Here is a 23,151-nt window from a genome sequence, read left to right on the forward strand (position 1 = left end):
TGTGGTGTTATAAAAGCTACAATCTCACCACACAAACCCATCATGCAATTGATTTTTATCCAGTAACAAAGTTTAGTGTAATTATTTAACACTTTAGCCACTGCATTTAAAGAAGACTAAATCTTCAAAACAGTAATAGCTTTGTAACATAGCAAACTGTAACATCAAGCAAACCAGCTCGACAGTACATCATCTTGGTTGCCAGGATCCACAGGAGAACTGCTGCGCCACAGACACGAGAAGAGCACATAAACCTATGACACTGGCCTTCCTTTAAACAATAGCATGTCAAAACATTTGCTTCTACTGGAAGTCCAACAATTATTTTAAAAATTCCATGTGAATATTCTAATATTCTTAATTCATTAATGTATAAAATCAACTCACATAAAAAACTGAACATCAAACCCTCCCTTTATTGAATAGTTATTAGCTTATTAGCTGCTGGTGCCCCAGTTGCCCACTCTCTAATTAGCAATACTCTAGCATTTTCCTCTAACTTCAGCAACAGTTTCCACCGTTGTCTAATAGAAGAGCACACTGAGGAGTGCTAAAACAAAACAAAACAAAACAAAACAAAAAACCTGGTGTCTTCTGTTGTAGATTTCTTCTTTTTGGCCTTTCAATTCTTTCCTTCCTGTTTTCTTTGCAAACAGGATCTTCTACGTAGCAGGCTTAAAGCACTTTTTAATAGTCATGTAATAGAAACCTACACTGTAAACTAATTAGATGTCTTTAAAGTTCTGTGATTTTTTTAATTTAAAAAACATTCAAATACTATTTGATTTCAAGAAAGAACCATTTCAGAACAAGCTGTTTAGCATAGAAGTTGTGAGTTTATCCCCAAAAGACTTCATACTGAAATCAATTTATCTTTGTTTACCTTCCCAGGATGTTGCTAAGCTTGCTGAAAAGCTGCCAAAATTGCCTTCTTGAAAGTATCATTAATACTGAAGCTGATGTAGCTGCTTTGGTAGACAGTGAATACAAAAGTGATATAGAAGTGAGAATAAATCTGAAGTTTCATCTAAAGATGCTTTAAAGTAGTCCTAAAGGTTTTCTTGTCTCACCAACCTCTACAGTACAGGATACTGGGAAGAGAGGACCACAAAGAAACCACTAGAAGAAGCTTCTGAAAGGGTAACCAGAACCACTGAAGAACCTTTCTGCTGTATTATGAAAAATAATTAAGTCACAGAAAGCTTCCAGATTCTAGAATATTAACCTTGCAACTTTGTAAACACATTTAATATTTATAGATATAATGGAGGTCTTTTCCCCAGAGAAGAAAAGCTAAGTTACAATCCTAGCATACATTGTAATGGAATAGCAATTTCTTCAAATAAAAATGTAGGTGTAATATAATTTCTTGCAAAAATAACCTAATCACTTTCCCAGTCCTTGAAGTCAAACAAGCTATTGCTATTCCCCATCCACATGTAATTTACTTCCCTCCTCCTTCCTGCTGTATGTTAATTTATAGGTACATGGAGCAGCCACACTTAAGCCCCATTTTATATTCTTTCCTTCAAGAAATGTTAACCCTTTCTGTCTTACTTAGTAGCTACTCATTCTTCCCTCAGAAACTGTCCAGATGGTGACTGCATTAACATATATGATAGTTTGCACATTTTTATTTCTTTCTTGTGAAAATCCTGTCCCCAACACAGTACCCATATAATTACATGCAATGCAGCAGGGTCTAAGAAAGCAGTTGCTGCTTGAAAACTGCAGAAAAATTCAACCATGAGGTTTTAGAAGTTCATGGACTTTTCCTCCCAGTTATATACTCTTTCAGCCACCTAACCTGAACCTTAATAAAAGACTTAATGAAAAGAAAGATTTTGTAGAAAGTAGTCATGTCTCAGCCTTTAGAGTCAAGGCAAGATCAAGGTGACTCAAGTACAAGTATGTCTTACAAGATTTTTCCCATCAGAACACCTTTAAGGTAGACATGAAAACAAAACACACTGCTGATGGATTTCTATGACCATGGACAGCTATGTAACCAATAAAAATATAATGATTAGGACATAAGAGCATCATCACTTTTAACAGGCCTGGTTATACCCCCTCAATTTCACACAAGATTTAAATTTCCATTATGATATGATGACCTGCAGTTTGCAGCTGGAATAAAGATACAAAGATTATCTCTAGGTTGTAGTCATACTGCCATAATTATGCTGGTGTCAGGGAAATGGAACAGCATCCCACTAAAAAGAGAAGCTGAACCCCACCAAAGCTTATTCCAGAACTAAAGGAGAACACCAGCAGCTGATGTATACTGATATACTGATGTAAAACTGCATCTGCACAGTAGAACACATCAGTGTGACTGTTTTGGTTAAATGGCATTCCCTCAGCTGCAATAGTTATACTGGTATGATCATCCATGTACAGAGCAGACTTTGAACAGTAACTACTACAAAACAGTCTCACGAGAGAGAAATTATTATTTCTGGTTCTGTGGCAATAGACTGACTGATGCTTAAATATCATCCAGTATATTGTCACTTGTTTTATGTAAATAAAATCTTAATAAAAAGTGTAAAAGTTTAAATGACTAACACAGTGATTCATTTTCAGTATGACTTAATGTTCCTCACATTCAACATACTCAAAGAGTATCTTTAAGGAAAAGGATGTTACAGTTTGTATGTACATCAACTGATCTGGAACAGCAGTGTGGGTTTAATATTGACAAAGCCAATGATGCCAATAACATGTACTGTTAAGGTAGGAAACTGAGAAAAATTATCAGCTGTTACTCTTTTCTATTTGTTGCCAATTCCTCCAAAGGACTGGAAACTAATGATTCTTTTCAAGTCCCTTACCCTCCTGCAGATGATAAGTTATTTGGCTCAAAAGAACGTCTCCACATCTCATAGCACAAAGCCAGAACTGCCTTTCATCCACAAATGCCAAAATTACATTAAAAAAAAAAAAAACAAACATTAGAGGAAGAATGTAATAAAGCCACTTAAATAAGGTTGGGTGAAGGTGGTCTGCCCTCCATCAGATAACACAAGACAGTTACGACTGGCAGACCTTAGCCCCAAGGGTGATACTGGTTTTGAGACAAAAAGAAGATCCCCAGAAGACAAAAATCAAGGAGAAATCAGATGACACAGAGCATTGTCAAAGAGAGCAGCCAACTGTGAGCAAAAGAGCCGCTGGATAGCAGCAGAGCAGTCCTGGAGTTCTAAGTCAAATTCCTCCCGAAGAAAAGAAGGGAAAATACTAAAAGCTACTTACATTATACTGATGATTAGCCACAGGTTTATAGTTTGTGGTTACAGCTTTGTCCAGCTGCTGTGATAACCTTACAGGTTTAGAAGATTCTTCTATCTGTAATCTACAAAAAAGAAAACAAGAATAAAAAGTTTAGACAAGCACACACTCAAAGTGAATTCTAAAAATCTGCAATTATGAACCAGCCATTATCAAGGGTCAGTTGCAAACAATCCATAAGGCAAAACAGATACACTCTTCAGGATTAAGTTCTTCCTACTTTATTTTTAAGGACACTGAACTATTAGGGTGCTGTATGCTACAGAAGATATTGAAATGCTGAAAAATCAAACAGCTGAAGAGAAGATACTAAAACCGAACTTTGAACACAAATTTCACTGCAAAAACCTAATGCTCCAATTGAAAAAAAGCCCTTGCTCTTAAAAAAGATCATATCCAACCCAAATGAATGCAAAATCTGACAGTTTACTCAGCTGAGGGATGAAAAAAGCTTTTCATCCAGCTCTGCTAACCCATAACCTTCTCTTAGATATTGAAATGTAAAAACATACATTTCTGTGACCTTTCTTTTGGTGTTACACTACAGTAAGAGAGTGCAAATAACGGTTTTAAGAGCATTATAAAGACAAGTAGAGAGAAAAATCCACCTAGCTTCAAATCAATGTGCAATGAAGTCTCTATCACACAGATAACAATAGGTGACCTTCAATTCTCTTTGGGAAAGACTCTCAGAAGGTCAGAGGTTGAGGACATCTTGTCAAGCTTATCCCTATGTAATTTAAAGCTTCTGCATATTGATGTAGAGGGAGTGTTCCATTTAATTCAGATTTAGCACTCAAGAATTTGTACTTGAAATGAAAAGACAAGAAACCAAGCTCTAGAAAAGCACAGGACAATGGCCCTTCTGACACGATGGCTTTATGGCAGATCTGATTAACGTGTTAATTATCAGTGAAGCAGTTTTGTTTCCAAAGGTGTATCTTGTAGGCAGAGGAATCAATTTCCACTGTTACAGAGTATAACACAGCCCAATAAATGCACAGTGATGCTTGCTTCTTTCCAAACAAAAATGTAAATAATAACTGCATGTTTACTAGTGTAAAACATACAAATAATAAAACTGACAGATCTTTTAAAACTGTAAATGTTTGAGGTCACTGATTTATTTTTGTAAAGATACCATTTACACCTAAAAAGATAAAATTTAAATTCAGCGTGTTTCTGAATTAACACCTGAACAACCTAAATAAATTACATTTGAAAGAAGTATTAAAACAAGAAATAAATTCTCTAGTTGTAGCAACTTGAAAGGAAGAAAATCATCCCTCATAGCTGGTATTCCTGGACAGTAGGTGGGGACAGTTTTTTCTCATACATAGATAAACTTGCTTTCTCTTGAATCTTTATATCATAAAAATGTAGAATATGAGGTAATGGTTGCTTACAAGTAGTTAAAACTACCAAAAAAAAGACAAGTCTGCAAAAGGAAGAAGGAAAATCAATTGGAAGGTAAATGAACAGCGAACATTTTTTGCTTATCACAAGAGTTTATCTTTTGGCCTTCAATCTACTTAAATGATTTTAAAGATTTTCTTGATCTGGTTACCAAAGATCTTCTAAACTCATGTTTCACAAAAGGCATAGACCAAAACAAAATCACTGTCTTTTCTACAAATTTGTCTTTTTCTCTACTTCTCCATTGCTTAATATTTTTCTTTTTGGTCTCAATGACTTTTTTAATTTTTAAATAGCTTAGCTTTAATTTTTACATACTTTGGCTTTAATTATTTAATATTTTTTCCAGTTCAGCATGTTTCTATTGGTTTGATCTGGGAAGTTTTCCAGTTCTTCCCCTCCTGTATTCTAGGTGTTTTTCATCTCACTTCTCCTCCCATTTTTCCTTCATAAAGGAGATTTCCCGCTCAACCTATTTATTGATACTGCTCCTGTTCATGAGACGGGGGCGCCTTGAGACGAACTGGGAATTCTTGTCACCCTCCTCCTCTCCAAGGCCACTGCTCCAACTTCATGTGCATCAGATTAAGTTATTTAATTTGCAATGTAGCTCCAGAGTCCTTCTCATAACAGCTACAGCACAGGGTCCTAGCAATACTTAAATACATCAGAAGGTGTCACATTTTCAGGGAGCACCAGGCATTCAACAGTGACCTATCTTTATGATTAATCCTCCTTGCACTGGGCTTCATATTCATTACTCTTTACAATGTAAATTAACAATATCTCTATTTCTTCAGGTACAGTGCCAAAGAACTCTTCAAGGATGAATTGTCAGCCATGGACTTTAGACACCACTCATGTTCAAGGCCTCTTCCTGATCTGGCATTTTAAAATTACAATAAAGGAAATTTCAACCCCTATTCAGTGCGGCTTCCTTAAATTAATACTTCTTTGCACAAAAGTACACTAGGAATTTATTTCTTAACATTTTTCTTAACATTTCTTAACTCCCCATGCAGAATATGCATTTCAGCTCTTTAATGTTAACCTCCCAATTTCCAAACCAGTAGAAAACCAAATGTGCAAGTCAGCTAATACACTCCTCAGAGGCCTCCCTCCAAAGGTTGATGGAAGTGAAGGTATATTAACAAGTAAAGTTCTCCAGCACATAATCTTGAAAACAAAGACAAACTTACTGCCTGCTTAGGAAGCAGAATGAAAGCCAACCATGTGAAAATGGAGAGGGATCATCTAAGTTTGTTTGTGAAATGGCAGAAGAGTTCAGAAGATATAGCAAGTAACAAATATATCAGCTACAAATGTATGTCTCTGAAATTTCAGAGATATTTGTGTTGTACTTTGATATTTCTTGCCAAAGGTTTCCAAATTGCAACCACAGATCTCACAGATCTGAGATGGTCTTTAGAAAACTGGCTTACCGTAAAACATTAACCTTTTTTTTTTCATTTCTACTGCTGTAGTGAGAGCTAAAAATACACAGCATTCCTGATACTACTTTTTAATGCAAACAATTACAGCAGTGGCCACATGCCAATATGGAAATTTATATGGGAAGCAGGGTGACTCAGGAGGTAGAACTTTTTATCAATAGCTTTTATTCTACACATGCATCTTGCTCTTCTCCCTAATGGCCGCCCTTCCCATTTATTTTTCTGCAGCTTTCACGATTTCACAGAGCCTCAGGTTACCTTCCTTTACCTTCCTTCCACTGGGCTTCCAGGTGGAATATTGTCACATAATCTTATGTGGAATAATCGCTGATGCACATCAGGAATTGGCCTCTCAAAATTGCACAAATAAAGGGAGGGACAAACATGGTATAAACACCAAATTAGCAAGTGGTTCACGTGGGGATGAAGCACTGAAATTTGCTTAGCGCATTACGAAGGGTAAAGACAAACAGCCCATAATCATTACGAAGGGTAAAGACAAACAGCCCATCAATGAAAGCCCATTTCATCGAGATGATTTGTTGATACAGACACTATCTGCAGGGAAAATACAGCATGGTTGTTTGGGTTTTTTTCAAAATCATGCTGCAATTCTGTTATATTCAGCAAGTAGTATGTTTGGGGGAATATAATTGACTTTTTAAATTTGCATAGATCTCTGAAAAAATTTGATGAAAATAAATTTATATATTCCAGTAAGTATACACTCAAATATACATAACAAAAGCTATAAACTGGGAATTATACTAGCCTTTTGGATAGATATTTTAATATGTTACAGATGTAATTACTTCTAATTATTCAAAATTTCTTAAACAGAATTTAAAAAGCAGTATTAACCAAGAATATCCAGCACTGCTTTATGCAGAATTTTCTCAGAGTGGACCTGCTGAATCTTAAACTAAACTGCTGGTAGGAATAAAGAAAAAATCAATAGATATTCTGAGTCACTGGTGACACTGATTTAAAGAACCAGTGGCTTTTTACCTATTACTCTTTATTATGATTTGCAGGAGTTAAAAGACTTAGCTATGGCTCTGAACAATACACAAATCTCCAAGGAATTAAATTTTACACTGAACTTTTGTTGAAATAGTTAGAGCTGTATTTCAAGCTAATATCTGGCCTAAAAAAATAGAGAGAAAACGCAGATATTTTTTCCCCAAAACTGGCAATGAATTAGCAACAGAGCAGCCACCAGCCTGCACACTGTGGTTTTCTCTTCCGCCCCCAAGATCAAATATAGCTCTTCCACCTTGAAATACAGCAAGTAACCAGCATGGCATTGAATACATCATGGTCATTTCCCAGCAGAACACATTTCATACCGCAGCTTTGATTTGACATTGTGCTTATGGTTGAATAAGGGGAAAAAAACATTCAAACAGACTGGAAATAATTCCATAGGACTTGGCAACATGTAGCAAGCTCATGCAAAAAGACAGATAAAGACAGTATGTACATTCCTAGGAACAGATATTAATTATTTTTTAAATACATGTAATTTTCAGCAACAAAAAATAAACTGAAGACATTTAGAACTGATAATCTACTGTGATTAATCTTTTGTCACAAAAAAATGTTTCCAAGATTTGAAGCAGGTATTATTCAGAAACACTGCTAGGGCTTGAATTCTTTGCATTTCTAAAGAAATAATTTTACAGTAATAGAGAAAATTTTATGTACCTTTTTGTGCTTGGCTATGTGTACACAGGGCACCAGTAAGTAAGGAGTCAGCCTTACTAATGCAAAAACGGAAAAGTTGTCTTTCTTCTCTCTCTGCAGTAACATCCAGCAGAGATGCACTGCCTAAATCTTTGGAGGGGAAGAAACACAAACTCTCCATCTTTGCAGAGTTTTGTAGTTGTTCTCTGACTGCTCACAGAAGTTCCCAGTCCAATACCAGGGAACTGAAAGCCAAGGACTCATGCTCTCATGGTCCCTTACTCAGTAATTTTGTACTAGAACCAGGCATTGACAGCTGCATCACATGAAGTTTCATGATACCTGGTATGGGCCATGAAGCTTTTTCTGTTTCCTTATTTTGCTAAGCATCCCAAACATGACAGAAGCAGGTACATCCTGAAAAATCTCATAAAAAACAAACTAATAAAATAAATATAACAATATAGCCTCACACCTCCTCCTCTTTTGTTTACTGGGACTTCTGCACCTTGCATGAGGTTCAGGTAGCATCTCTGCTGACTTTCCTTCCAAGTAAGAATAGCAGTAATGTAAGAAGCAAGCAGATGATCAACAAGAGATGAACATTCTTGTAAGATACTGAAACTTAAAAAGTTTCAGTAGTTCTGTAAGAAATAAGGGACTTCAGCAGCCTGCGGTGCACATCCTGCTAAAACAACCCCATGGCAGTGCTCACACACAAACACCATAGGAAATTACTAGAATGGCCACACCAGTAAAAACACACACTATCTAATAATAAAAATGACAATCTGCTGCTACACCAAACAATCTGTCATATATTCTCAAAGACAAGAACAACATGCAAATTCTGCACGTTGTGTTTCATTGCAAGGAGCCCTACTGTCTCACGTTCCATGGAGGCGGATGACAGCCTCCATCTCATGGATGAATCCACTGTTCTTCAGACACTCAGTGTCACTCCAGCGCAGTCAAAGCAAAGGGATTCTGTCCCCATTTATGAAGAGTAGACAGGCAGACAGAGAAGAGCATGAGCTGAATGAAAATGGCATTAAGAAGCGCATTTGCCAGCGTTAAATAATGAAATGCTTCAGATTATTAATACAGGATATGATTTATAACTAATTTTAAGTCCCGAAACCCTGGCATTTCAAGGAAAGTGCTGCAATTATTATGTGTTCAGATATTAGATTTTTCTGAAGTTGACATCTTCAACTATATATGTTGAAGGATAAGAATGAATCATATGAGTATATGATGTCTAATTTCATGTCTAATACTCAGACAGCCACCACAGCTACAACTGAAGACTCCAATTCTACCTATCGTATCTTCCTCCAGTACAGAACATCAGATGATATAAATGGCAATTCAACAATAAGTAACAATTTCTTATGTATTTTATTTTATGGATTGACAAAAAGTGAATAATTGATTAAAACCAATCCAAGTTTTCCTCTCTGCATTTAGTATTGCAAATGACTAAAACCTTCTCAGCTAAGCTTGTGTGAACAAATAATGTAAAGATAAAATAAAACCTATTTTAGCATTAGAAGTGATATAATTGAATAATTTTCTCTATTTGTTTGATGCACAATTTTAAACATATTAAGTGATACACTAATGCAATTAGCTTAAAAAGAACTGTAACATCTGCTTGACATCACAGATATTTTTAATCAAGCTCATGTGTGTCTGCAGATACTTCCACTGGAAGCATTCTGACACTGATGAAGTCAGGCTCTGGCATTGCCTGGTCCACACTGGGGACAAGGTGGAAGAGTTTTATCTGAGACTAAGTTCAAAAAGGAATCATACCTCAGAGGTATCTTCTATGACTATATCTTCTACATTAAATGAGGTTATAAGCAGCCTATCCATTAGCATGGTTGACAAAGTTTGTTTCTTGTCCCTGCCTCCATTAGGTTTGTCTGCCCAGATCTGGGTCTCTGTTTTGTTTGTTGCCTCCCCTTTTACTCAGCACCCATCCCTTTTTCCAGTGAAAAGGGTCCATGACCAGATACCCTTAAGGGCAGAGATTCTCATTCAACCTTGTGGAGCAAGGCAGCCTCTGCACTCTCCTTGTCCTTTCAGAAGGACTTAGGTCAGAACTTGGGTCACAGCATCACCCCCTTGCCCCCAGGTGAAAAGCCCTTTTAGCACTGTTTAGGTTGTTGATTGATAGAAAATCATACAACCAGCCACAGAATCATTTCGATTGGAAAAGGTCATCAATTTCAACCATTAACCCAGCACTGCCAAATCCACCACTAAACTATGTCCCAAAGTGTCCCTACAGGCCTTTTAAATGTCTCTAGGGATGGTGACTCAATCACTACCCTTGACAGCCTGTTCCAATGCTTTATATTCACTTCAGTGAAAAAATGTTTCCTAAAATCCAATCTAAACCTCCCTGGGTATAGCTTGAGGTTGTCTCCTCTTGTCCTACCATTTATTGCGACGAAATGAACACTTCCTTATTACAATTCATGTACTCTGGAAGAGCAGAGAAGTTTGCAGCTTTGCAGTTGTTAAAAATGTCAGGATTTTGCAGTCCCTTCGAAGCAACCTGTGGTGATCGTAGTCCATCAATTAGTACCCAAAAGGAAAAGAACTCTCCATTATTGGTTCCTGTCATACGTCCAACATTTTCTTATTAATACACATACCACAAACATCTCTGTTCTACCCAGTTTCCTGCCCAACACAAGTGATAAGATCAAGCTGGAGAACAAGACAGCTAAAGGGGGAGGTCTTCCCTGAGGACTAAGTCAGGGTAAAAGTGCATCCATGTACACTCAGTTACATGCTGCAGCTCCATAAAACACAGTAGATTTTTATACCATGGTGCTTATACTTATGGCTTATAAGTATAACAGAAAGTAACAGAAAGACCTAAAACTAGGATGAAGTAAAACCTGGATGTCCATTTGTGTTGTCCAGAGCATGTAAGGGTACCTTGACCACAGGCATGAGACAAAGTTTGAGACTGGCAGAGTTATAAGGAACACTAAACAAAAAATTAGGCAACATGCCAGGAGAAATGGGAATGCAGGTGAGATTTTGGGGAGAGAGCTATAAAGAACCATGCAAATGTACATGACACACATCATTCCCACATGGAAAAAGAGAGGGAGGCAACACAGAGGCTGCAAGAGAAGGACAACACAATAGGAATGGCTGAATAGACAGGAGCACATACTGGTGCACATACTCCTGAAAAACAGCAAGAAAGGGGAAAATGTAGGTGGAAAAGCTTTTGGGTTTGTTCAGCTAAGACACCCAGGTGATGATCCACAGGCCTCTGCCTCTGAGCCATCCCTTTGACACTGGACACTGCAGTCTATTCAGCACAGGCAGATGCCAGCATCTGAAATACCATAGGGATGAGTAACCATGGAGCAGATCCTGGCTCCGGGGGAAGCACCAGCAGCCTCACAAGCTCATTACTAATACTAGAGAAGACGATCTAGGAAAAGTGACTCATTAGCAAACTAAGCAAGAGAGAAAAAGCCCAGCCCTTTCATTTTAACATGAATATTAGCTCCTGAATTAAAGCCAGATAAAGTCTCCTTTCTCGCTTCCATTTTCAAAGATTCAATTTCCTTTCTCGCTCCTATTTTTCTCAGTCCTCAAATTTCTCCACAACAAATGGATTTACTTGCTATACACAATTTCAATTCAGATTTTAGAAGAGGAATTTTTAATTCTGAATTATTATTTTAAAAGTAAAACAAGTAGATTTGTCTCAAAATTACATAATCTTTTTTCTCCTGCCAAAACTCATCTGGTGTGCTTGGAGCTGTTTTGAAATCAATGGTAGAAGTAACAGGGATTTTTAGGTCTGGGCAACACAAAGCCAAATAGTTCTTGTCAGTCTGCAGGTAGAGAAATCATACACATTTTGCTAATGGGGACAAGAAAAGAGAATTTTACAAACTAGTTTAAGACAGAAAAGGTACATCTTTACCATAACCTGAAAGGTCTAGCTCTTGAATTACTGGTAAAAGGGTGGATGATTTACAAGCTCAGTCAATTCACTCCACAATGAAACTGCTCACAGCTAAGGAGGTGGAAAGAAAGAGGCACTCTTGGCTACAAGTCCTCAAAGAAAAAAAAATCCGTACAGCACCTCAGCTACATCTCTTAAATCTGAATCTCTCCTCCCCTTCTCCTGTAAAATGTCTTTATCAAGTTATAGCTGCCAGCACTCTGCCTCCAACTACATGCTGCCATCTCTAAAACTCCAATTCCCAAATACTTCACCACTCTCCTGATTGTTCTGCAAACAGCTATGGCATCTGGCTCAATTGGGGATCTTCCAGTTAAAATTTACTGTAAACAATTCAACAGTTTGTGACAATCTGGAAAACATTTGGACTGCTTCCCTAGAAAACCTAGCTGGCTCAAATCCTCAAGGTTTTTCTCAGTCTCTTCCTTCATTAGCCTGCTGACCCTAAAATGCTGGATAGCAAGAACACCTTTTTGAGGACCCACCCCTCCCTTCAGTTAAAATATGCTTGGAAATGACTGTCAAGGAACTGCTGCAAAGGGCACTGAAAGGCAGGTGCTGGGAGAATGCACTGCACATACCCATGAGTTAATGACTACACACTGCCTTTGATAGCTTAGAGGGGAATCTTGCACAGTTCAGCTGCTGTTCAATGGTTTAAACATATGGTTGCACTAAACTGCAGAATTAGCTCACACACAACTGCTGAATCAACCCACCCAACACTCTTTCCTACAGGCAAAGAGAATGAAATTAGTTTTAACTGAACTCTGAAATCATGCTTAATCCAAACAAAACCAGATTTAAGTTAAAAAGAAGAGCTGGGTAGGTTCAGCAACCCTAGAAACCCTACACTATAAAAACTAAAGCAAATGCAGAAAATAAACCTTTCTCCTCAGTCCATGTGAAAAAGCAGTCTTGCTCATTCCCCAAGTGGAAAATGTACCAGTTTCTCCTGCAAGCTACAGGAAGAAAAAAGAGGTAACACAGCACAGACTGAAAAATATATCAGTTAAACTAGAAAACTGGAGATTTTTTTAAACTTCAATTGTCATTCTTTCAGTCAATTGTATTTCCTTTGCCAATTGTACAAAACTACTGCTCTGCTACATTTGCTCAAGTAGTTTAATTACATTTTACCCCCTCCTATTTTGCAAAACAAGTGCTCCCCCAGCTCCCTCTCCCAATATATTGCATACCTGCCCATCTCCACTGGAAAAATCACTGCTGGACATCCCTCACCTGCTCAAGTGGGAACTGTGCTCCTAAAAGCAGAGCAAGAGGATACGGAGCTGCAGCAAAGCCAGAGGCAGACACCAGCTGTGCGGAGAGAGCCCAGCAAGCAGAACAGGGCTGGGAGCTGCAGGGCTGCTCTGCAGCTGGGAGGTGATGGCAATGGGGAAAAAGGGCCACCAAAGGGTCACCTGCCACAGGACTCCACTCCTGCTCACCAGGCTGTGAAGGAAGGTTTTATAGCAGCCCTGCATCATTCAATTTGGTTTTAGTCACCCTCCTCACAGTCTGGTCTTTGAAATGCTGCTGCACAGGGCAAACCTGGATGTTATTTTCTTAAAAAAGCTTAACTTGGCTTCTGTGCATCATCTTCAGGGTGGTGCTTATCAAAGCCACAGCTGTATCACCATTAGCCCCAATAAAAGCTCTCAGTAAAGTGAAAATACCTTCAGGATCAGGAGACTGTGGCTCAAGACTCAGCTTCAAGCTCTGCTATAGCTTTAAACCAACAATTCTCAAAGTTATTTCAAGATAGTTTTATTTAAAAAGCACAGGTAACCACAAGGCACAACAAGGACATAACTAGATCTTAAGGCAACTGAGTCCAGAAAGCATTAAGATTTCATTTTGCATTTGAAAAATATAACTTAAAAAATAACTCAGCCTTTGTTTAAAAGAAGAAACCAACATAAGCTTAGTAGTTCAGAACATCATCTTTGGAACACTCCCTAGAGAGCTTACTTGTTAAGAAATAAACTTAGCTCCATGCACTTTGAGGTCTGCTACATTAGTATTCTCTTAATTAGAGATTTTCAGAAGAGTGCATCTTATTTGTGAGCACAAAGAAACTCACCCAGACTTCATGAAGCCATACCTATTCTGTTATTAAATAAAAAACCCCAAAGATTTGATTACAGATTTGTCTGGCATGACAAATTCCAAAAACAGTTAGTGGCTGAAGCACAAACATTGTCTAGCTTCCCCAACAGGAAGCTGGATAATTGGGTTTTCCATAAGATCTGTGTGAAAGCAGACTCCATTCATGTGTAATTTGGTTGAGTATGTCTTTCACAGGGAAGGGGGGGGGTGGGAAGAAAGAGTCATGAAAGAAGTTTCAGGACCATTGTATTTTAAAGCTTTATTTGCATAGAGTTCCTTGATTAAACTTAAGGTTGCAATTTTAAAAAATGCATACATACAAGGAGAAATGCTCCACGTAAATTTCACTGGTTTGGCATGAACTGAATTTATTAGTCAGTAATCCAAACATGAAATGTAATGTGAAACCATTATTACTGTACTGTGAAACCATTATTATTGAGAAAAGCATCAGTTTTCCAAAAACTTCTACAGTTTTTAATTCAGTGTGTGCATGTTTCTCAAATGGCAGTGTAAAACAGCATCTATCAGCGCACTGAATCTGACAGGGACAGGCTGAGCCTTCCCCACAGCAGCCTCTGAAGTGCCTGAGCAGCACCCACACAGCACCAACACCCCCAGGGGCTGGGAGTGAGCAAGAGGCTGGCAGGGGATGCACCCAGGACAGCTGACCAAAGGGATAACCCTGTACCATATGGTGTCATTCTCAGCAATAAGAGGTAAGAGAATGGAGGAGGATGACATTCCATATGAAGGCGTTCTCTTCTGAAGCAGCTGCTATGTGTACTGGGGCCCAGCTTCCCATAAAGTGGCTGGACATTGCCTGCTGATGGGAAATAGAGATTAAGTCTATATTTTTGTTTTGCTTCCACACACAACCTTTGCTTTCTTTCATTAAACTGCCTTTAACTTGACCCATGATATTTTCCATATTATTTTTTTCCACTGCCCTGATGAGGAGGGAGTGTGAGAGAGTAGCTGGGTGGGCATCTGGCAGCCAGCCAAGGTTAACCCACCACACTTAAAATGCTAAAAAAGCTTGTAACTTTATAAAAAGTTACCTCAGTCTTAGAGATATTTAGAGCAGTAATGTTTTAAAAACACTTTAACATCAATGGGCAATGTTTTCTGGACTCAACAATACACGCTGCTGTTGGCAGAGAACACACAGCTGTCAGCATAGGTCAGCACAGAATGATGTGAACTGTTGGATATCTGCTCTTTCTTCAGTGGGATACACGGTATACTTCCAAGAACAATCATGGGATATCACATATACTTCATATTTTACTACATTTCTAGTAGAACATGTCCCTTATGGCACATCTGCTTATGCCAGAGGTTTGGAACCACGTATTCCTTAATGTCCCTTCCAACACAAGTCATTCTTTGATTAGATGAAACAGAAGTGTTCTTTTTTATACTGACATGTCTCCTATTAAGTTCATTTTGGTTTACATAATCATCTTGAAAGACACATTATTTTTTATTGTTATTATTCATTGGCTTTGTATAAAAACAAAATTATAAGCATCTCTAGGGGAAAAGAGAAACAAATCACCTTTTGTGTAAGTTGTGAAAACTCTTTGGAGCTGTTTAAAATTCTATGGGAGATCAATTTTTAAATTCTAGCTCTAAGTCTACAGGAGGTTAAGACATTCTAGAGAAAAGAACTGGAGAACAGATTCACTTAAAAATCTCCCCAAAAAACAGCTGTAGCTAATATTTAATTTTTAAAATGTAGAGAACAGTCAAGCAATTACTCAGAAAGGTATGAAGTCCAACAGGTTTTTTTTTCCAAACAGATGCTTTTATATCATGTTATTTCTGCAACTTTTTGGACTACTTGCTCTACTCCACCACATCCTTTAATTTAATAACTCCACAAGACTGTGGAGGATTCACACATCCTTCACTGCAACAGGAAATGCAACCTAATTTACCTACCACTTTCTTTACTGCTAGAGCTGCAAACATTTTGTGCTAAGCGGGGAGAAGAAAACTGCCTCTGCAAGCCTGTTTCTCCAGCTATACAGAGCCTCAAGACCTCTATGACAATTCAGCACTTCGGGCCAAGTACCTCCTGCTTTAGAGACTACAGGATCTCTGAGTTAAAGAAGACAGGTATTACACACTGTATTCTCTTCCACATTTGGCTTAGCAGAAGCAAAACACAAACAGTTTATCCGGCCTTCATAATTTTGGAAAATCCTCCATTCTGAAGAAACAAGGAAACTTCTTTTTCACAATGGGAAAAACGCCAAATTACGCAAAATGCTGTTATAATTAATTAAAAATTCCTCTCCACTTGGTAAATGAAGAAAATAACTGTCCATCGTTTCTTCTCAGGTGCAAATTCTGTTAATGGCTGCATGAAAACTAGGTTTACAAAGGGGACCAGCAGCACACTGCTTTCTAATACAAAAGGGCCCGTGAAAAATAATAGCATATAAAAATACCAAATAATGAACAACATAGTATTGTGAATTGAAACAACATGCCTTTACAAGAGGTGTTCTGTTATGTCATACCCCATGTAACACATGAAATAAACACTTTATTGCAATGAAATACAAACACCCTGAAATGGGACATCTCCCTTTGTACATGTTCTATGACAGACAGTACTGGAATGATATTTGCTGCAAAGCAGATTAAATCAGTTCTAGAAACTAAATTCCATCAATGAACAGATTGCACCATCTGCTTCTACTAATATACATTAGAGAATGTGTATTTTCCATAGCTGCATATTTACTCTGTAATCAGAAGCCTACAAGACAAATAGGTATAGCTTAGCTACAGAATGGCTGAAAAACATCATCATTTGAGAATGTCAAGGGCGTAAACAAAAAAGCACTTAGGTTATTGAAGGCTGTGCAATGAAGTAATGAAACAAAATTAGGGAAAAGAAAATTTAAGCAGCACACTGGGACACTAACAGTCATCACAATGATGAGAGAAATACAAATGCAAAAAGCGTAGATGTAATAGAGTTTCTCACTAATAAGATGTAGAAAAAAAAATCTTTCAACTGAAGACTAAGTAGGGCTGTCTGGAAATCTGAATTTTTATTACATTTTTTTTTGTGCTTTCAAGAAAAAAACCCAGATTTGAATCATGAGGTAAGCCAACATTAGAAGTTTTCATGGAACAGAAATCCTCCAAAATTTTGTTTTAGAAATCCAAACATGATGGTCCCAAAACAAAATATGCTTTCCCAGTATTCTCAGCAGCTGCTGACTGAAATTAATGCAATTCCTTTTATTTCACAACTGCCATTTTTATGGCTTGCTGTGGTGAAAAAAAAGACAAAATCTACCTTAGACTCCAGCTCAGGGACTGCCAAAACATCTGCAAGACGATCTCTCTGACAGTGCAGCCATGTGAACTGCTCAGAATCCCAGAGCCCTGTACTCCTAGGCCAGCTGGCTCCCCACACCACCCACAGTCCGTACAGCCAGCCAGATGACTTTAGAGACATTGACATCTCACACACAAGACCCCTTCTTAGAGGCACCTGAAAAGTCAGGGTGACACATTGCTGTGACATTTTGTGGCACACTGATATAAAAGCAACACAAAAATGAGCCTGAGGAAAAAGCTTGAGAAGCCAGGGTGAGATTTCACCATTATTATTCTATGTATCCTCAGGAGCAAGGCTGTTTTTTTTTCCTGTAGAGTACAATAACAACTGCAATTAATGAAACAGTATTTCATTATAAATTGTGGTCTTCTCTCTGAAAGGACAATAAAAGAAACAAGAACTATTGGGGCACTAATTTTCCCCAGTATAAATGCACAGAGGAATGTAACAGGTTACATTCTAAGAAAAAAAAAAAAAGAGTAGAACTCTTCAGGGCCAAAAAATAAAAAAAAAAAGAGATATGAAGGTATGACTGAAGTGTATGAATTCATTCAGTCCAGGAATAGGCAACAACTGTATGATGTGAATACCAGAAGTAGCAGGCATTAAATCACATGAAAATCCACAGCAAACTGAGGAAAGCAGTTCTTCACACAACTTGTGTGAAGAAAATATGTAAAATGGTGGAATTTCTTGATGCAGTGCATATGCGTTACCAAAAAGTAACTTTATTGACAACTGTTAAACACCAGGACAACGCAAGAGTCCTTGAGATATGTATATCACAGGACAAGCACAGTGTGCTGGATTTAGCAGGAAAACTGAGAAGCCAAGCACTCCCTCTTTTCATCGAGCAGAGCGAGGCACTCCCTCTGCCATGCCCTCCTGCCAGTATCCAGAGTGAGTAGCCACAGCCTGCTCTGTGTTGCTAAGCACAGCTCCATGCAGGTCTGAAGATGTGAATGTGCCAAGCACTTACTCCAGCTCAATACAAATGAGACTCCAGAAAGAAAAACACATCGGACACTGCTGTGATTTTTGATTTTTTTCTCACAGTCCTGAGAAATATTAATTACTGGGACAGCAATCATGTTTCATAAACAGCTGCTGCAGATAAGGAAAAAAAATAATGTCACGCTAAATGTGTGTTGATTTAATTAGCATCTGCTCAAAGGCACCTCTTAAGAGAAGGATGGGATCCAATACAAGAACATAAAGGCATTATATTGCTGCAATCCTATTGGTAGAAGTAAGTCTAAGCTACAGAAGAAAATTGAAAGGAAGACTTTCTGAGTATGTATTATTTCAAAACCAAGGCTTTTGACTTCAGGATCTTGCAGGGGAAAGAAGATCTCATATGACCTATATAGACAAAAAGACAAAGAAGATGAACCTGGTCTTGCCTGGAACTGGGAAGTGAGCATGCCACAGAGTTTCTGTCAGGACATGCAGAAGAGCACCATCAGTTCACTCGCCAAAGCAGGTCTAGTCAGCTTCTTCACACCTCTATTTCCCCACTCTAAATCACAGCAAAAAATCAACCACTCAAAGTGTAAAGCCTTTTAAGACCCTTGGGTACAGGCATATTACAGACAGTATTAACAAACCCCAGTGGGCCATGCCACGACCATGTGAATAAACACAGAGGTACCACTTTGGAACAAAATACAAGCTAAACAGTTAAGCCAAAACCAGTCAAAAGAGGAAAAAAGGGAAACATTTATTTCTGCTAGCCAATGAAACTGCAGAGAAATTAAATTGCTTCTTCACGATGGACATATATGACAAAGCTAGATATTTACACACATGATAGAAAAGAACTACAAGAATAAAAATAGAGTTAAAACAAAAAGTTTGTGAGTTAGTGTATTATTTAGAATGAAGTAATATAGTCATGACTTAATGAGGACAGCCTCAAATAGGAAACCTATGCATCAATACAGACATTCAAATAGGCCCACCTCCTAAAGCTAGAGAAAATGAAGAATGAAAATGTAGATAGAAACACATGACAGATAATGGAAGCATTTTGGAAGACTTTTTGAATAATCAAGAAGTCATAATTACCTAAAGAAAAAAGGATTTCTTCAAAAAGCAATAAAGGCATAATGGTGAGGAAAAAAATAACCAAAAAATATAAAGAAGAGGCCCATGAACAGCCTGCCTAAGATAGTAATTTTCTGTACTTAGGAGAGAGACATCAGATAGAATTTTGTCTACTTGGCATTCTTAGATAAACACACATTCATTGGTAGGTGGACATAATGAAACTACTATTGCACTCTGATCTCCATCCAAAAGTCAAAATAGGGCATCCTCAAGGATAATTCAAAGAGGAATAGAAACTGTGGACGGATTCAAGTATCTCTTTCTTGTAATCTTGAGGGGTGTTTTATGGTTTTTTTGTAGTTTTTTTAATGTCTAGAGCTTCATCTTCCTTGAAGATGGGCTACTAGCTGCTTGACTTGAGTTACTTTGATGGAGCTGCTCCTAAAAGGCTCCTATTTGCTGCAGCAAGAAGCTGTATGTATCTGAACAAGAATAATTTTGTCATCTAGCTTTTAAATCCTCTAAAAATAAATTTTCTTCCCCTTCTTTATTAATATTGCAATGAACGTAAAGTACTTCTGCATTTTGCCAAAACTTCAACAATCTTTAACTTCAGAAAAATTCTGAACAAAACCAAAGCAAAACATTATGTTTTAAACAGTAAGGAAGATGCCTACATTCTGAATGAGTTACTGATTTATCTTAATAGAAAGCAAAAAGTCAGGGTGCACTGATTGCTTGCTCCCTGAGAGCTCAGAGCAGATGACTCTTTTTAGCCTCAATTTCTTTCACAGGGGACTTTCAATTCACACATAAAACTGAAGTGAAAGCCAGGTTCAATTTATTTTATTCTGACATTAACTTAGTCCAGGGCACTTGCTTGTGTTCATAGTGATTAATAAAGAGAAGAAATGTAACTGTCAAGCCAGTATGAGAAGCCAGGTTATCTGAAAAGCACCTGGGGGACAGAACAACACTTAATCATTCTGAAGGGAGCACTGCAGAATGGGTGGCCTCCACATTGCATTTTATTACAGGGAAAAATCCCTTACTATTACGGCAGTATCATCTTTGCTTACACAGTAAAAGGAGACCTATGAGAAAAGGACAAAATAATTGAAAAAGCAAACCAAATACTAGATGATCACAAAACATAGCTAACACATGGGATTCTGCACCACCATTAATGGGGTGATTTAATAACTGTTGCACTTGATGGAAGTCTTCCTCGATTTTATAGGATTTAGAGACCAGGCACTAAAAGCTCCTAATAACTACCTGATTAGTGCACCATGAAATGAATTCACAACATTGTTTGAATTCTGCCTTTTCAATTTTGTTAAATAAATGCCTTGTGCATCAGTCACTTCTTATACAGAAATACATCAAAAGACCTCGGTAAACAAAAAAGCTGACCATGTAACACGATGGTTCCACTGCTTCCAAAAAGGACACTGGTCTTTCTGAATTTAGTAAGAGCTTGTGCTCTTGCTTTTCAGCAAGTTTCAGACACCTATATACCAAGTATTACTTGTATTTTGCACTCACCAGATTTCCTAAATCCTAGACCTGAATTCTGTGTTTATTCTTTTATGAAAATCATGGCATATGTGACATGTGGGCAAATATGCTTATAACTCTTCTTCATCTTCTCTGGATGATACATAGGATACTTGTGCTTCACTCATCAGCTTCTGAAACGGATCTGCCCATAATCTTCAAATTACTTCATGCATAATTAGGCAATTCCTGATTTTCATTACTCATGTTCATTGCTGCAGCATTTACACAGCACCAGTCATACAGCTGCCCATGTACTGACTGGAACACGCGACTAATTACATACGTTTCATTTGGTTCTATTCCTCTATGAGTGAGGTTATGGTTTCCAAGGGCCATGCTCCAGGCTCATACCCAGATGTTCAGGGACCAGAAAGTCCCTGAGGTGCATAAACTCATTTGAATTTACTGACCCTTTTGGAGAAATAAAACCACAAATAAAGTATGTCTGCCGTCTTATTTCCTAACTTGTGTATCTACAGCTAAAATATGACAGCTTGGATTCACTAATGCTGGTGATGCTTTACTTGTGATTACTTACATATAATTTTGAAGTATTTTTTTTTATTATATTAAAAGAAATTACAGGTTGAAATCTTCGTTGGAAAACAGTAACAATAGATCAGTTTATAATTTGTTTGTTCTTTTCTCATCATTTCAGATGAATGACTGTGTCTGTTTAGACCAAGCAGCTGCTTTTCAAGTAGCTTTCACAAGTCTTACTTTCCTTCATACAGCTGAAGTCTCATTATATACACAGAAGACAAAAGTACAATACTATTTATTGTCCTCTGTTTAGCCAGTTTCAAGACTTCCACAAATGCTATGCTTAGGTAATTGAAGCAAGAGAAATATTTCTTTCAGCTTTACATTGCACACTTTACATTGCAAAGTAGAGTGTAATGGAAAACAACTTCTTAGATTTTTAAGAGCCTGTAAGGCAATTAAACAAATAACTGCCATATTCCAATCTATGTTCTGCCAAATTTCATAACATAAGTACAGACTATGCAGCAGCTAATATACTTCACTGAATACACAAAACAAGAGCTCACTTTCCATAAGCATTGGCTCTTAGGCCTGTCAGGAACAAAAAGCTATATGCTCACTGTGGCTAACATCTATAATTTACTCACGTAGCATTTCACTTACATACAGCTTAATGAAATAAAAAAAAATCTAAATGCTATATAATAAACCACCTCCACAGAGTACAAACTAATATCCAAGTGACATTACAAGTTAGTTTTTTATTTTTTAAAGCAGCAAAAGGATGTGTTAATTGATAATTCTTTCTATACCAGACCATGCAAATCTAAGAGTACAGGACAGAGCAGAAGGAAAAAATACTGTGTATAACTGCAATGAAATGTCTTAAATCTTAAATCTATTTGCTAGCTTTGTCCTTGCTAAGACCCTACAAATTGTGGGAAGCACTTTTGACCACTAGAGTGGATACTACCTTGGGTATTTGTATTCTAATATGAAAACAGGCTAAAAAGAGTTAAAAGAAAAAACAGCAATAAAAACAGCTTTAATAATCTACTCCAGCTGGCTGATTTAGGCATCAATTTATAAAACCTACACCATTACTCCTACTCTAATATGTGGCAGTATAACTACGCTGTAGGTGTTTCTCTCCAAGTTGCCCTGAGTACCTCTCATGATCGATACTGCAATAATAAAGAGCATTTCATGTTAGTTTAAATTTGTGGTATAAAGACCAGGAAATAAGGTTTAGGTGCACAGTTAGAAATTTAAAACAGATGCTTTAATTTATTAAGAAATATTCATATGATTCAGTTTCACAGCATGCGTGAATATAAATCCTCAAGAGATTTAATTAGGTGTATTTTATCATAAATTGCATTCCATAGACATATGCTGCTTCTGCTTCCTGCTGATAATAACAAAGACCAACTGATACTTAAGAGCACATCTGAAGTGTGGTTTTCTGACAACATTAGGTACAGTAGGAGAATAAAAAAACAGTGCTCAATATAAGTATCAGTGGTTTTCCCAGTTGCTTAACCATACTGACTTAGAAGGGAGTTTATTTTATGCAGTACTAATTAAGCTCATGAAGTTCTATGTTTTGTCAATCTACAAAATATATCCTTTGCTTCCAATTCCATAAACATGGCGTATGAAAAAATTCTGTTTGCTGTACCCATAGATGTGCTTCATGAGAGCCTACAAAA

General features: G+C 37.4%; 1 protein-coding gene across 1 annotated transcript in view; it reads right to left on the reverse strand.

Annotated features, from left to right (window-relative positions):
• Nucleotides 1–23,151, reverse strand: part of GTF2F2 (general transcription factor IIF subunit 2) — a 79,323-nt gene that overhangs the window by 7,009 nt on the left and 49,163 nt on the right. The window contains exon 7 of the mRNA XM_053935153.1: nt 3,259–3,358. Within this exon, the coding sequence (XP_053791128.1) occupies nt 3,259–3,358 (100 nt within the window). The remainder of the gene's footprint in view (nt 1–3,258; nt 3,359–23,151) is intronic.

Source organism: Vidua chalybeata, chromosome 2 (genome assembly GCF_026979565.1).
Source record: "Vidua chalybeata isolate OUT-0048 chromosome 2, bVidCha1 merged haplotype, whole genome shotgun sequence".
NCBI classification, from domain to species: domain Eukaryota; kingdom Metazoa; phylum Chordata; class Aves; order Passeriformes; family Viduidae; genus Vidua; species Vidua chalybeata.